The 14,919-nt window shown below is 39.1% G+C and overlaps 2 protein-coding genes across 6 annotated transcripts; both read left to right on the plus strand.

Moving 5' to 3' along the window:
• Window positions 1–2,900: 2,900 nt before the first annotated feature.
• gjb1a (gap junction protein beta 1a) lies at window positions 2,901–7,469 on the plus strand. 2 transcript variants are annotated; one of them, XM_044223307.1, is made up of 2 exons: window positions 2,901–3,048; window positions 5,745–7,469. In XM_044223307.1, the coding sequence occupies exon 2, from the start codon at window positions 5,759–5,761 to the stop codon at window positions 6,479–6,481; it is 723 nt and encodes a 240-aa protein (XP_044079242.1). In that variant the 5' UTR covers window positions 2,901–3,048; window positions 5,745–5,758; the 3' UTR covers window positions 6,482–7,469. The 2 variants fall into 2 exon arrangements, with proteins under 2 accessions (XP_044079242.1, XP_044079241.1); XM_044223306.1 differs by lacking the exon at window positions 2,901–3,048 and adding an exon at window positions 3,599–3,747.
• Window positions 7,470–8,906: 1,437 nt separating this feature from the next.
• Window positions 8,907–14,574, plus strand: gja2 (gap junction protein, alpha 2). Of its 4 annotated transcripts, none has more exons than XM_044223303.1 (3): window positions 8,907–9,246; window positions 9,592–9,795; window positions 11,441–14,574. In XM_044223303.1, exon 3 carries the CDS (start codon window positions 11,493–11,495, stop codon window positions 12,561–12,563), a length of 1,071 nt encoding a protein of 356 aa, XP_044079238.1. In that variant the 5' UTR covers window positions 8,907–9,246; window positions 9,592–9,795; window positions 11,441–11,492; the 3' UTR covers window positions 12,564–14,574. The 4 variants fall into 4 exon arrangements, with proteins under 4 accessions (XP_044079238.1, XP_044079239.1, XP_044079240.1 ...); XM_044223304.1 differs by having other exon boundaries at window positions 9,608–9,795; XM_044223305.1 differs by having other exon boundaries at window positions 9,698–9,795.
• Window positions 14,575–14,919: the final 345 nt, after the last annotated feature.

The following is a 14,919-nucleotide window of genomic DNA, read 5'->3' on the forward strand; positions in this document are numbered from 1 at the left end:
TTGTGTTGCACATTTCAAGAAACATGTTCAAATGTTTTTTTTCTTGTGAATTACTGGATCATTTTACCTCCTAGGCCTTTAGAAAGTGATTAAATAAAACAAGGTGAGGGAAATATTTTTTGGTTGAACTGTTCACAACTAGTAGACATATGCAACCGGTGAGGAGATATTGCAAGTAGACTTTGCTTCGTTTTAAGGACTCACAAGCCTGAGAGGCAGGAAAGAACTGGCCCAAAGGTTTGAGAAATGGGTTTATGACTGAAAAACGGGATGAATTTGGGGGAAATTACAACCACACTACCACCAATGAGGCGCTTTTGAGCAAGGCCCTCAACCTTCAACTGCTGCAGTGACCAACAGATCAGGTTCTGGTTGTTATGGGCAACTTCTAGTGTGAATGTGGACTTCCCTGAATAACTGAAATAATAAATGAATTATAATTTTATTGATCTTTAATCAAAGCTACTGTAGCACTGTGTGTTGGAGGAAAAAAGTTCAAAGCTGATCATGACACAGACACACCTGAACTTATCATGAGAACCTTGTGATTAATCCAGTGAGATATTGAGATAGTGCATGTGACTGGGTGTGTCCCTGCCTTCAAGATTAAGTGCCCTAACTTAACTGTTGCAATAACTGTTAATGACCTCCAGATGTCATTCTTCAGACTGAACTGAAGCAGGGGACCACAGCCTGCAAACACACACACACACACAGTACAGAATTCAGTCAGTTAAAACATCCCCAAGGCTAAAAATGTCAGTATCACTTATCTACATTTGCATTCTAGCTCACTGATATTTGTATTAGGGACTGATACTTCACTGCTAGGATTAAAACTTCTCTTTGGGCCTTCATTTACAAAAACAACATCAGGAATGTTAAAGATGTTACAGAACAGGTCAGAACAGGTGGTTTCAAAGATACAAACCAAGGTTATACATACACACAAGCACACTTCGGAGGACACTGCATTGATTTCCATTAATTACCTGGAGATATCCTAACCTTAACCTGATTCTAACCAAATTTTACACTGTAAGGGTTTTGCTTTTTGTCTCAAAGTGGGAGGCAAGTCCCAAATGTAATATAAGTGCATTAAGTGTGATTAATACAAGGGAACCGAGAAAGGAAGTGAGTTTCTTGTGTCATTCAGCAGCTCACATAGAGATTCAAATGTTTTACCTATTAGTCTCTAATCTGAGCTAAATTTCAAAATGTTCATAATTCTCTCCCTAATAGTCTGAGATGTATTTGTATAACATAACACTGTGGTGCACTCTTTGTAGATCTGTCCAAGACATTTGATACTGCTAATCATAATAGTTGTTTTTTTAAAGGTGCTTTCCATTGGTTTTGATGATTCTGCCTACTGTTGGTTCAAATCATATCTTTCTAATTCAGACTCTTGTTGTCAATAGCTTCAAATCAAGTTCACAGGGTTGATAAAGATGTCCCACAGGGATCAATATTGGTGTCGGCTCTACTGCAAACCTTCTTCAGGTTACAGTCTGCTTTGACGACCTCCAGACCTATTTTATGAAGCTAAAGCTTGTTCCAGACTCCAAAAAGACAATATGTATGTGTTTCACAACAGCATTGAGCTTTGATGTTTCTACTCAGATCCATAGTCTTAATAGATATCTAATAGATACAGCAGAGCATCATACATACTAGAGCTAGTTAACGGAGCTAGTTAACCTAACTCTCTCACTGACTGGTGACTGAGGCAGGCTGTAGCTATGATTATGACTATAGTCTTGGGATGATAACGCTTTGGCTGTTGCTGTTGCTGTGATTGTGGCCTTAACCATGGCTATGCTTTGGTTGTTATGATTATGACTGTGACACATTAGTTTATAATGGGTGGAACACTAACTACATGCAGGGTTGTACATGTCCAGTGAATTGACATGGTTGGGGTGGCTCAGTGTTGTATTGAAGCTACTATATGCCTGAACTCCTGTGGTGTAATTGTAACACATCGGTCATATCTGATAAAAGCACAGGGGGTTCAAATCCCTATAAACATATCCACAGCCACAGCTTCAACCACTGCAGCCAGGCAGAGTAGCTGCAGCTGTGCTCACAGCCAGTGGCTGTATACCCTTAAGAGCTTGGCCTTTTGAAAGGAGTTATGAGCAATAAATGCATAATGTAAAGTGTCAAATCATGTCTCCTTTCAGAAATATCTGCAGAGCGTTTCCCTAAAATGGCAGTGCATTCTAACTGTACTGGACCAACATGCGAAACTTAAAGCGAGGTAACGATGATCGTTCAGGAGCTCTATACCTCTCTGACTTTTTACAGGTGAAAATAAAAATTAAGTTGTTTTTTTTAAATGATTGCGTGGATTTTGTGTTTTTTGTGGAAATACTTCAATGGGTAGATTCAATGTAAAAACAAACAAACAGTGGAGTTACACCTTAGTGCTAAAAACAGTGAGCTAAAGATGTCATTCAGTCTAAAAAAAAAAACCATTTAATCCCACAGAAATACGTCAAACTGTGCTTGGTCCCTTGGTTACAGAGTGAGCAGATTTAATCAGTGGTTGGATATTAGGTGGGCAGCAACAATGTGGATGTAAAGGCAGAGGAGAAAAAACTAGATGAGAGACTGATAATTATGATAATAAACTCTTGTCCTCTTATCTTTAGATTTTATGGGTCATTCTTTGTTTTAGACCTTTATGTTTTACTCCATATTGCGTCAAAAACACCCTCCACTTCCTCTGCAGAACACAGCACAAAAAGGACGAGAGGACAGTCCCCACACAGATTCCTCAGCTGGGCAGAAATTAAAATGTTTGATCTGAATTCTGAAGCCGTTTGTTTGGCCCCTGTAAATGGGGCTATTGTATGCAAATATTGCGCACAGAAGCATATGACCTCTCCAGTGCAGGGCAGTGGCTAGTGTGAGAGAAATCATTAGCAATGCAAAGTCATGGTGCTCTGATACTCTTGTTCACAGTCACAGATTGAAAAAAAAAATCTGCTAATGTCAGTGTAAATGTTTCTGGATGTGTTTTATTCCAAACTACAGCTGAAGGTAAGTCTGCTTCTAACTCTGTTATCAGATCACAAAGCTGAGAAAATGATAGACAGCTTGTTTTCAGTGTGTTCAGCTGGTTAAATCTTTGCTTATGGGTAGTTTATGCTTAATGTTATGTCTTAACTTGACTGAAGAGTTTGGAAAATTCCTTAACAAAGACTTACATATACAATTAGAGTTACAGATAAAACTGTGACATGCCAAGTATGTTCTTCTAGAAATTTCAACCAAAACATGTTGCCTTTCTTATGGTGATAATCAAACAAAACAGTATTTATTTTGCAGTCCCTCAGTCATATTTATCTATAGCTATACAACCGGTCACAAAGTAGAGTTTAAGTAGAGAGCTCATATTCTCTGAACCATCATAAGTTTGGAGCCAGATGATTCCTTCTCTAATGCACATCGAGACACTTTTGGACCACAAATTATTTTCCTGCCAAGAATTAGAGAGTATTACAGACACTGTTATATTGGGTGCAGATGACCACTTTGCATGCTACACCATGGCGACTGGTGAAAGTATGTCACATGATGCATGGTGCCAGACTTTAGTGTTGCACTCTTAAGTGGCCTGCCAACTGCAGAGGGGGGCAGAGAGGCTTCCTTCTTCTCTGGATTCACATCCATGCCAAGCCAGTGGGTCAACATTGTCCTCTACGCTGCCTCCTATGCCTCTTACACCTGCTGAGCCGGGTAACAACTCTGACATTTGTACTAGACTGGAGAATTCAAGCATGTTGGGACACAGGACAACCAATAATGATCAGCACAGAGGAGATAACACATTTTGGATGCTTTTTAGGCTTGAAATTAATATTGGACTTTTTTGGAAAATATGATTTACTAGTTTGGTGAAAACTGGATGTGTGATTCATTTTTATTTAAGTATCCAAAGTGCTCTAACATGAATTCACTTTTAACTATAGTATACTAAGTTCTTAGCTGCTGAGACTAAATTGTCCCACCTATAAAGGTACAGTATTGTGTAAGTACTAACGTTGCACTTAGGCTGAAGTTGTATTTTTAAATTTGCTTCTAAACATTTGAACATATTTCTAGCTTCTTTTATAATCTTTCATCCTCTTAAGTCTCTGGTCATCACTGGACTAGATAGATGGACAACAGAGGGTTTGGAATTGAACCTGCAACCTCTTTACTGTGAGGCTGCAGCGACCACTTGTTCTGGGATGCTATTAGTGTACTCGAGCAACAGCTGCAACTAAAGATTATTTTCATTATCGATTCATCTGCAGATTATTTTCTCGATTATTCTGTTAATCGCTTATAAAATGTCAGAAAATACTGTAAAATGGCCATCACACATTCCTCCAGTCCAAGGTGACAGCTTCATATTGCTTGTTTTTTTTTTTGTCCAACCAACAGTTCAAAATTCTAAGATATTCAGTTTATCACATAAGACAAAGAAAAGCAGTAAATCCTCCCAACTGAGAAGCTGGAACTAGACAACATTTGGTATTTTTGCTATAAAAATAGCTTAAAAGATTCTATTATCAAAAGAGTAGCTGATTAAGTGTCTGTCAATCAACTATTTTATTAATCGTCTAATCATTTCAGCGCTAATGTAATCTATTTGAACTGTTAAAACCTGCTGTGACTAACCAGCTTTGAGCATATCAATGAAAGTACAAGTATAGGCCAAAAGTATAAGCCAAACTATAGCACTACTTCTTTATAAGTACAGATATGAGCATAAGCTATTTCCAAGTGATTTGTTTTCTGCAATTAAAGTGAGAGTATACTCTAAATTTGATGATAACGGTATATTCTATTTTTTTCTCCAGTCAAAGATCATCATAGTAACAGTGACTGCCGTGATACCTTCAGCACCAATTTTATGTCAATTTAATAAGAAAATAATATCTGTTAATATCTGTTGTTTTCAACAAGAAGTTTTGGAGGCATCTACTAATCGGGAGCTGCATAAAGAGTCTGGTTATACTGTATTAAGTGAAAACAAGAACAAATTATTATCTTATCTTAATTTGCCCAGGAGTGGACACTCAGCCTCAGTCTTTTATAAAATTATAGCAAATACTCTGCATGGTAATTGTGAAAATTTGAGAAATATTTGGGAAAGGGATTTGAATTTAAATACAGGCCAAGATATATGGGTAAACATGGTGGCTGATACCAGGTGGTCAGTTAGAGATACAATCAGCAAATTTACAGACTACAAAATTATACACATGTATTATTATACCCCACTTAATGATGATAATTACTGTTGGAAGTGTAAAAATGAACAAGATGCTAAACATTTAATATGGGAATGTTCATTTGTTTCTCAACAAGCAGTAAAAAGTAAAAGTATTAGAGAGTGGTTGCATAACCCATTGCCAGAGTCGCCCCAGCTGTGTTTATTAGCACACAGGTCCCTTGGACTTGCACTGGCAGGCTTTATTGGCGCTTCAAGGATTCTTCTCCACCAGTGGAAGAGTCACACAAAGCCTGATTTTGCTGAAAGGTTCAAATTAATGACGGACATTAATTTTGCCTCTTTTGAATCTCTAATCACAAGGGCTAATAATTATCAAGGAAAGTTCTATGAGGTTTGGTTTCATTTTTGTAATTTATACAAAGAAAGTGGAAGAAAATAATCTATTTTGAAAATGTTGTATATTCTCTCAGCTGTTGACCCTCTGATGTGTTTTTTGCACTTTCTCCATCAGACCCGGAACCAAAGATGAACTGGGCATCATTTTATGCTGTCATCAGCGGTGTGAACAGACACTCCACAGGCATCGGTCGAATCTGGCTCTCCGTCCTGTTCATTTTCCGTATCCTGGTTCTGGTGGTTGCAGCGGAGAGTGTGTGGGGCGACGAGAAATCTGGCTTCACCTGCAACACCCAGCAGCCTGGCTGCAACAGTGTCTGCTACGACCACTTCTTCCCCATCTCGCACATCCGCCTCTGGGCACTCCAGCTCATCCTGGTCTCCACTCCTGCCCTGCTGGTAGCCATGCATGTGGCCCACCGCCGCCACGTCGACAAGAGGCTCTACAAACTATCAGGGCGGACCAACCCCAAAGACCTGGAGCAGATAAAGACCCAGAAGATGAAAATCACAGGGGCTCTCTGGTGGACGTACGTCATCAGCCTGTTGTTCCGTATTGTCTTTGAAGTCACCTTTATGTATTTGTTTTATATGATCTACCCTGGTTACAAGATGATCCGGCTGGTGAAGTGTGACTCGTACCCCTGTCCCAACACAGTGGACTGCTTCGTGTCAAGGCCCACAGAGAAGACTGTCTTCACTGTGTTCATGCTGGCTGTGTCAGGGGTCTGTATTCTGCTCAATATTGCAGAGGTGGTCTTCTTGGTGGGGAAGGCCTGCAGTAAGCATTTGCACAATGCTGGAGACTCGACTATGGGGGCATGGATCCAACAAAAGCTCTGCTCGTACTAACAAAACACATTTCATACCTGCACAGACGGACCTGTTACCTGGATATAAATGACCTTAGATCCAGGTAACAGCCATTAATTTAACTTTGGAGTAAGGTGGATATGATATACTGTACATCGCAGTTTGACATGGTGATAATTTATCCAGCGGTTTATAATCTCAGTGACAAAGCATTCAGTGCCAATGTGGGGAAAATAGTAGTGTTCAGACAACAAGTTTTACACCAGTGTGCAATACATATGTTCTCAGCATGTTCTCACCAGACTTAAGGTAATACTTCAAAGAATTCCCACAGGAAGTACAGTCTACTGTAGCAATATTTTATGCCATGAACCAAAAGACTGTATGCAGCAGCACTTTGTACTGACATAATATAATAGCTTGATGTTAGGCCAAATAAAGATCCATTAAGTACCTTTATAAAGCAATATTCCCACTGACCATGTTGCAGGCTTTCATCATCATGGACTTCAGTCTTGAAATTAAAATATTAAATTATGAAATGCCACTTCTTGTCACATGCTATTTAAAATCATCAGATTGTTTAAGAAAAGTGTGTCGGAAATATGATGTAGTGATATTTTGGGCATTTTAAGTTATAATATTTTATTATTTACATCAAATGTGATCACAAGCGTCATGCTTTTGCCTAAATCACCATGGATTGAATCTAATGGACTGGAGCTTTTCTTCAGCTGTTATTAGCAAGTTGTTATACTAATACATGGAAAACATGTTACATTTCATAAATGTTAAATGATACGGTGTTTGTTTAATACTGATTCTTTACTTTGGTGGTTGAATGGATCCTTCAGATATAAACAAAGCAATAACTCACAACAACCAAAAAAAAAAACTTGAATTCCAAACTTTATTTCTGAAGTTTACTACTTGATTGCTAAACATGTTATTTAAATTCATTCATTTTGAAGCTGGATGTTTATATATTGTCCGTACACAGCAGAATAAAATCAACTAGTTTGTGTAATTGTGTGATTTTTACTAGGTTTTCTCACCACATCCAAAATGTGCAGCAGCAGCAGTTATCTGCAAGGACAAATGAAGCTGCAGTCACAGCGGTACCACTTTGTATGATTCTTCTCAGCTGTCAGCAGTGTTATTGGGAGAAAAACAACAGGAAAACATGTATGAAACTTCATCACATTTAGTGTGATCACTGTCTTTAGACGAGAGATCCTCGGAGCCGGGAGTCGTTCTGAAGGCCAGAGTGCAGGGTTCTGGGTTATCAATAGCCTCGCCATGTAAGGGGTCAGCGCATGGGTGACAATGGTTGACCCGCAGACAGCTGGACCTGCCGTGACCGAGCATGAGGGCACTTCTCTTTTTATGGAACGCCTCAACACACACCATCTATAGCGTTCAGACTGACGAGAAGCATATTGGCAGAGCTGTACCAAAAACAAATTCCTCCAGTCTGTGATTAGTGTTAGTGGTGACTGTGTGTGAGTTGGTTGAAAGGATTGGAAAAGTTTCTTTATAGAAGTCCATCAGGAGGAGGCTGATATTTTTTAGAGCTAATTATCGGTTATTGGATTAGAAAAGTCAGCTACAACACTGCTCAGCTTTTTCATAATTAGTAGTCATCTTGTATGATGATGTATGGCGGACATCAGACTTTAATGTCACTGATCAGCTACCATGTTGTGTGGCAATTTACTTCAGTAATTAAATAGGAGAATGTAAAATATACTAAATTAAAAGTAAAAGTCCTGCATTCAATGTACTTAATTTTACTTAAAGTACAGATGAATTATCAGTAAAATAAGTACCAAAAGTAAAAGTACTCATTATGTTCAATGGTTCCTTTCAGAGTGTTATAATATGATATACAGTATATTACAGTATTGTGGGGTTTTTGTTACTGATGCAAATTTCAAAGTGCACCTAATTCTATCTAATTTATTTACATTTTGACACTGTAACCTGTAACAATGCAACATGTTTTATAGCTGAACGTGTGTTTTGGATGAACATTTGAATCGGAAAAGTAACAACAGCTGTTAAATAAACGTAATATTTCCTTCTCAGTAAATGTACTTGAGTAAATGTACTTAGTTAGTACTTTCCACCACTGTTGTGTGGTGTGTACCAGAGCAACATGATGCTGTAAATGAAGCATTTAGCTAAACTTTGAGTTGACACAAAGAATAAAGAACTTTCAGATGACACTAAAGAACAGGATCATGTTTGTATATCTTTCTCTGTATGTAATACCACCAAACATAAAGCTTGTCAGTCATTCAACAAGCAGTAGCGCTCACTGCAACACTGAGGGACAGCTCTACAGTGCCTGACGCTCCTCCACACAGTCAAGGGTCAGATCACCATGAGAGTGACAACAAAGCCACTCCCTTCACTGTGAATTATATTTAGAGCACACTGACATGTAAGACTAACCTGCATCCTCACTGGACTCTTGAGCTGTCACTCATTTGAACAGAAACACCTCTTAAGCAAGAGGTTTTATACTTTTCTACATGCAGGAATGCGTTCATCTGTGCTCGCACGGAGACCATACAGGGATTTAGTTGTGGTGGCTTGTTGAACACTGGTCATTGATCAGGTCAGAGTGGGAGGCAGCAGGCGGATCATAGAGTCTCCAGTGAAAACTATCTGAGAGAAGTTTATCTTGGCGCTGCAGTTTCCTCAGTGGTTCAGGAGAACATGGCCTCTCTGTGAACTGAAGAGGCTCAGTCACCAAGTACCTTTGGATCTGCACTGCTGTAGGAGATGAACATTATCAGGTATGTCTTTCTCAATGGAGAAACCCAAGATAATTATTTTGAACGTCTTACTTAATAATCCAAAAAACATATTACAGTTCTGAAGTTAATTTGACCATCTACAGTATCTTATATATGGTATATTTAAGTATGAATTCATGGATAAAATCCAGGCTCACTTTTAAGTACACTTACAACTGTTACTGGTGTGTCCAAAGTGTTTTCGGGATCCTTTCATTCCTGGCTGACAATCTTTATGTACACAGTCTGTCTACTTCTGAGCACTATTTCTAAAGGACAAGTACAACTATTTTTGGAGTTATTTTTTGCTATGTTGTAACCAATGGGCCCTGAAATCTAAACTAGAAACCTAATTCTGGAGTCGGGGAGCACTGTTGGGTACTGTGTCACAAGACCTATGCCGACACTAAGAGTCTCCCCAGCTTGCTCCAGGGCTTTCTCTCACACACAGTGAGCTGTGTCCTGGCCCTATTTATCGGCGTACACTGGATAGGACACAGCCTTTGGGAATACAAACAGTGGATTCATGATCAATCAGTGTTTCTATTGGTAAGTCTCTTCTGTGTTTTCCGAAGTACAGTAGCCTTGGTTGTGGGGTGTCTGTAAACTATGTCACTAGCAAAAAGAAATAGGCCCTTACCATATTTATAATGATATACATACAAGAAATGTCATGAGTAAGTTACACAGCAACGAAACTGTTGTGACTTAACCTGTTTATTTGATTAAATTTGATTGTAATGTAAATGCATAGATTGTCAGTTTAAATTATTATTAAGATGAATTAAATAAATTATTTAATAATTTACGTCATAGTTCTCACATTTAAGTGTGTGACACAGGTACTGTGCACGCCTTAAAATGCATAAAAACATAAGATTCTGTACTGGATATCAGGTTTATATGGATCCTGCTGGGACCCTTGGTTTTTTCTTTTCTTTAAAGCTACTAAAACCAATACTTTTAACAATAGATCAAATGACAATGTGTGATGTGAAAGGCGTCATTCGTACTGAAGGACCCACAGAAAATGATCACCCGACTCTGCAGTTCCCCTCAGCTCTACAGAGCATTTTAGCTTCTTTCAGATCATTGTTTTGGTTTCACAGCCCAAAACCTTTGGTTCACTCTCACTGCCCTCATAGCGTCGTTATTGAACGTAGCAGGCAGCTGTTTTCGGCAAAAAACCTACTATACACTACCTGCTCAACACCAAACTACAGACAGACAAAGTTAGCGACTAGCTAGCAAACATAGTGGCGCATTTAGCACTTAAATAGCCAGATACTTCCCTCGTGAGTTGGTTGAGACCAAAAACAGAGCAAAAGGAGAGTGAATATTAGACTTACATTCAAACCTGAAAGACAGAAGCCCGACTCCAACTGAACACTAATGTTGCTCTGTATCTGCCAGCTGTAGGGTGACCAGACATCCTGAAAAATTTGGGACAGTCCCAAATTACGAACAGTTATCCTGAATCCTGCCCTGTCTGTCCCAAAAATGAACCGTTGTAGTAATATTGATAATATTAACAAGCTAAAAGGAGAACTGTCTGTATGCTCTGAGACTCGACTTGACTTGAGATTTGATGCAAAGGAGACCTGACTTGGTGACACAGTAATATTGAAAATGTTGCAGAGATAGTATTGTGTATATTGGAGCACTGCCAAATTGTCATGAATAAATAATAACATAACTGAGATAACAAGCAACAAGCTGCTGCTGTCACCAGAATAAAAAATAAAAATAAAAATGAGGGAAGACTTTTTATTAAATTATCATTTAGTCTACAATAGCCTAGAAGGTCACTTGGTTTTTTACTCTCTGAATCCGTGAAAATGTTCTGATCAAACCACTTATGTAGGCTATAATTTCCTGCTTTAAAATAAAAAATTAAAAAAATAAATAAAAAATGTCCTGTTCGTTTTTGTAAAATATGTAAGAGTAGGCTATTATTGACTTGTCTATTGCACTGATTAGGCTATCATAAATAATGGAATGTTGATGTCATTCGACCTGTTTTAAAACCAGATGACGCAGAGTGCAGCCACCTCAGCGGGAGGAATTTGTGATAAAAATATGTGTTTGTAAGATCCTACAGCTTAATAACAATCTTAGCTGCTGAAAAGACATTTAAAATGATTGTAACATACTTGTTCTTTTACACTTTACCTTTTCCCCCTCTCCTTTATAGGTGTCCCTCCTGGTTTTGTGGATAAAACTTGAGTCTATATTTGTGAGCCAGTATGGGGGACTGGAACTTGTTGGGCAAGCTGCTGGAGAGCGCCCAGGAACACTCCACCGTTGTGGGCAAAGTCTGGCTGACAGTGCTGTTCATCTTCCGCATCCTGGTGCTGGGAACCGCCGCCGAGAAGGTGTGGGGTGACGAGCAGTCCGGCTTCACGTGTGACACCAAGCAGCCCGGTTGTCAGAACGTCTGCTATGACAAGACCTTCCCCATTTCTCACATCCGCTTCTGGGTGATGCAGATCATCTTTGTCTCCACACCAACTCTCATTTATCTGGGCCACATCCTTCATCTGGTCCGTATGGAGGAAAAGGAGAAAGAGAAAGAGAAGGACCTTGCCATTCAGAATGAAAAGCAGCAGCAGTTAATTGGCAACAAGCCTAAGAAGGCCCCAGTTAAAGACAACAAGGGCCACGTGCGTTTAAAAGGAACACTGCTGCGAACCTACGTCTTCAACATTATTTTCAAGACCCTATTTGAAGTGGCCTTTATTGTAGCTCAGTACTTCCTGTACGGCTTTGAGCTCAAGCCGATGTACACCTGCGACCGCTGGCCTTGCCCTAATGTGGTGAACTGCTACATCTCCCGACCCACTGAGAAGACTGTCTTCATCCTCTTCATGCTGGCTGTGGCCTGCATCTCCCTGCTACTCAACCTGGTGGAAATGTACCATCTAGGTTTCACAAAGTGCCACCAGGGCCTCCGTTACAGACGATCACAGGCTCCAAGTGAGCCTCCCAAGGCCCTAACTGAGGCGGCCATGCCCTTTGTCCCGAGCTATAACTACTTTGCTGGTCATCCTGCAGTGCCCGAACCTTTCCCTAAGGACTCAAAGTACAGCATGGCAGAGCCGAATTCTGCTTACAGCCCCTACAACAGCAAAGTTGTTTACAAGCAGAACAGAGACAATATGGCTGTGGAGAGAAAAGGTAAAGCAGAGGGAGATGATGTGAAGGAGAGGAAATCCCCCAGCCCTGTCTTTGAGTTGCCCATTGAAAATCTGCGCCGCAACAGTCAGTCAAGCAAGCACAGCACTAACAAGAGCAGGCTGGATGACCTGAAGATCTAGGGACCTTCTGTGTTTCTATCCAAGACTCAGGAACAACATGCCTGTGAAAATATTTGCATGAGTATGGTAGACTATTAAGGACAAAACTATATAGTGCACACAACAGATTATAGCTGTGATCAATATGCAAGTCAAGATTGAAGAGCACACAGGGACAGTTTTGTAAATGTAGAACAAGCATTAAGTGCAAAATTTGCATTTTTCGAGAACTCTCCTGCTCACAGGATTATTAATGTGAGAGGTCATCACAAACAGGTTTTAAAAGGACTTATGGTCATATTTTCTCATAAGCAAACCTGAGCGTGACGTTACTTAGGGTTTAATATGGTGACGCTTGAATATATTTTACTCTCGCTATGACTTTGCGTGTCTACAAATCTGCTCTTGCATTTTCTGAAATTTTGACTTGCAGATTAATTAAACATTTGTTTTGCACGCACTCCATAGTTTTGACATTAATGAGCTTCCATATTTGTGGGTGATACAGATGCAGATAACTTGAGAATTGTTTTGTTTACAAGCAATTTACTTAAAGTAAAACTGTGAGTTAGAAGATGTTAAAGCAAAAGCAAAAACTGTTGTTAGACTTGTGGAAATGTGCCACAGTAATGAACCTCTTACTGCAGTTTGAATATGTGAAATGTTTGGGAGACAGCTTTTATTGCCATGTTACTGTTTGTTGTAAATGTGGAGCATGCACAATGCATTAGGCTACTCCACTGTAGAAGGACACAACTAAAAGGCAAAATATACATTTAAGAGCCGCATAGTTTATCATGAGAGATTTCTCAAATGCTGTTATCTTTTCAGGAGACTTACCAAGTTTTTCCAATAAACATTTGCTTTTATCAATCAAATATGGGCAATAAATGTCAACATGTTTATTTGGATTTGCTTCAAAAAGTAGATAAAATGTTGACATACACAAACATCTAATTATTACACCTACTTATTTGTGACTGAGTAATTTGATTAAACTGATGTGCAGCAAAGGAGTGTTCTGTCAATATTCATGTTTTAAGTCAGATATCAGATCTACTGTGATCGAGAGGCTAAAAATAACATCCATTTCTTTCTCATCTGCCATAAAAATGTCACAGATATACGGTATTTATTCCGCTCACATGCAGCTTTTTTGCAACATGCCCACTGCTGGAGGCAAGTTGATGATGCCACAAAATTGCATTATTCATCCTGCAGCTCAGCAAATGTCACAGATTCAGAGCCAAACTATGTTAGTATTTACATAAACCTCTTACAAGATGACTGATGTTTCAGTGTTTATCATGGCATTAGTTCACCAAATGTGAATTTAATCAGTGCAATGCCTAGATTTCAAGTATTTTGACGTCATATGTTTTATTCAGCACAGTTTGGTTTGCACTGTTTTAATCATTTAAGTGGATGTAGACTTGAGAGAATGGTTTACATTCACCTCCAAGTGAGTTTCACACAGACATGAAAAGACTTACTTAACTACACTAGCATACTGTTTTTGAACATTATGAGCTACCAGAGGAGAGTCGAGATTTATTCACTGGGCCTATTCACAAGTTGTTGGGTTTTTTTTAAAGAAAAGCTCCACTTTGTGTATCTGAACTTTATATGAAAAACTCCCTTGTTTGAGGTTATTCAAAGATCAAAATAATGTCACATGAACTGAAAAACCACCAAAAAATGCATGCAAATATGTTTTACCAATATATCACATGCTTCTGATCCAGCAACATACAAATATTTCTTTCTCACAGTCTCTTTTTTTAATCTGCTGTAGCTCAAGATATGAATAATCGGATCAGTATCGGTTTAAATAAAGCCAATCAACATTTCATCGTTTCTTTACTGTACTCTACTGTTTTCTGTCCACCTCAGCCTACAGTCTGAGCATCCTGCTGCATATGCGAGTGAAAATAAGAGTGTGTGAATATAAAATTATTTGGACGCACCAACGCAAGTGACTTTAATTTCTAACATCCAGGTTGGCAAAATAAACACATTTGCTAAACTCCAATGCTAAGCTGTTATCTCTCTCCTCTCTCTTTCTCATTAGCAAAGCTCAGGGTAAAAAAACATTCAGCAAGTATGCTACTCATTTTTAGCCGGCAATGACCGTCACTTTTGCTGGATAAAATGGCAAAAATCACTGGTGGCAGATCAAATCAGTTTGTAACTTGCCTAATGTCAAACTTGGTTCTGTTGTTGGGGTTGTGTGCTCTCTGCAAGCCAGTGTCTGTGCTCAGCCAAAGATCATTTGTGTGGCAAAAACCTCAATTCTGTAACACCTCTGTAGCACGTGTGTTTCTGCAGTTCCAACAACTCCAACACAGATCATTTCATGTCAATTTCAGGAGACACA

The sequence above is a fragment of the Siniperca chuatsi genome, linkage group LG14 (genome assembly GCF_020085105.1).
Source record: "Siniperca chuatsi isolate FFG_IHB_CAS linkage group LG14, ASM2008510v1, whole genome shotgun sequence".
Classification (NCBI taxonomy): domain Eukaryota; kingdom Metazoa; phylum Chordata; class Actinopteri; order Centrarchiformes; family Sinipercidae; genus Siniperca; species Siniperca chuatsi.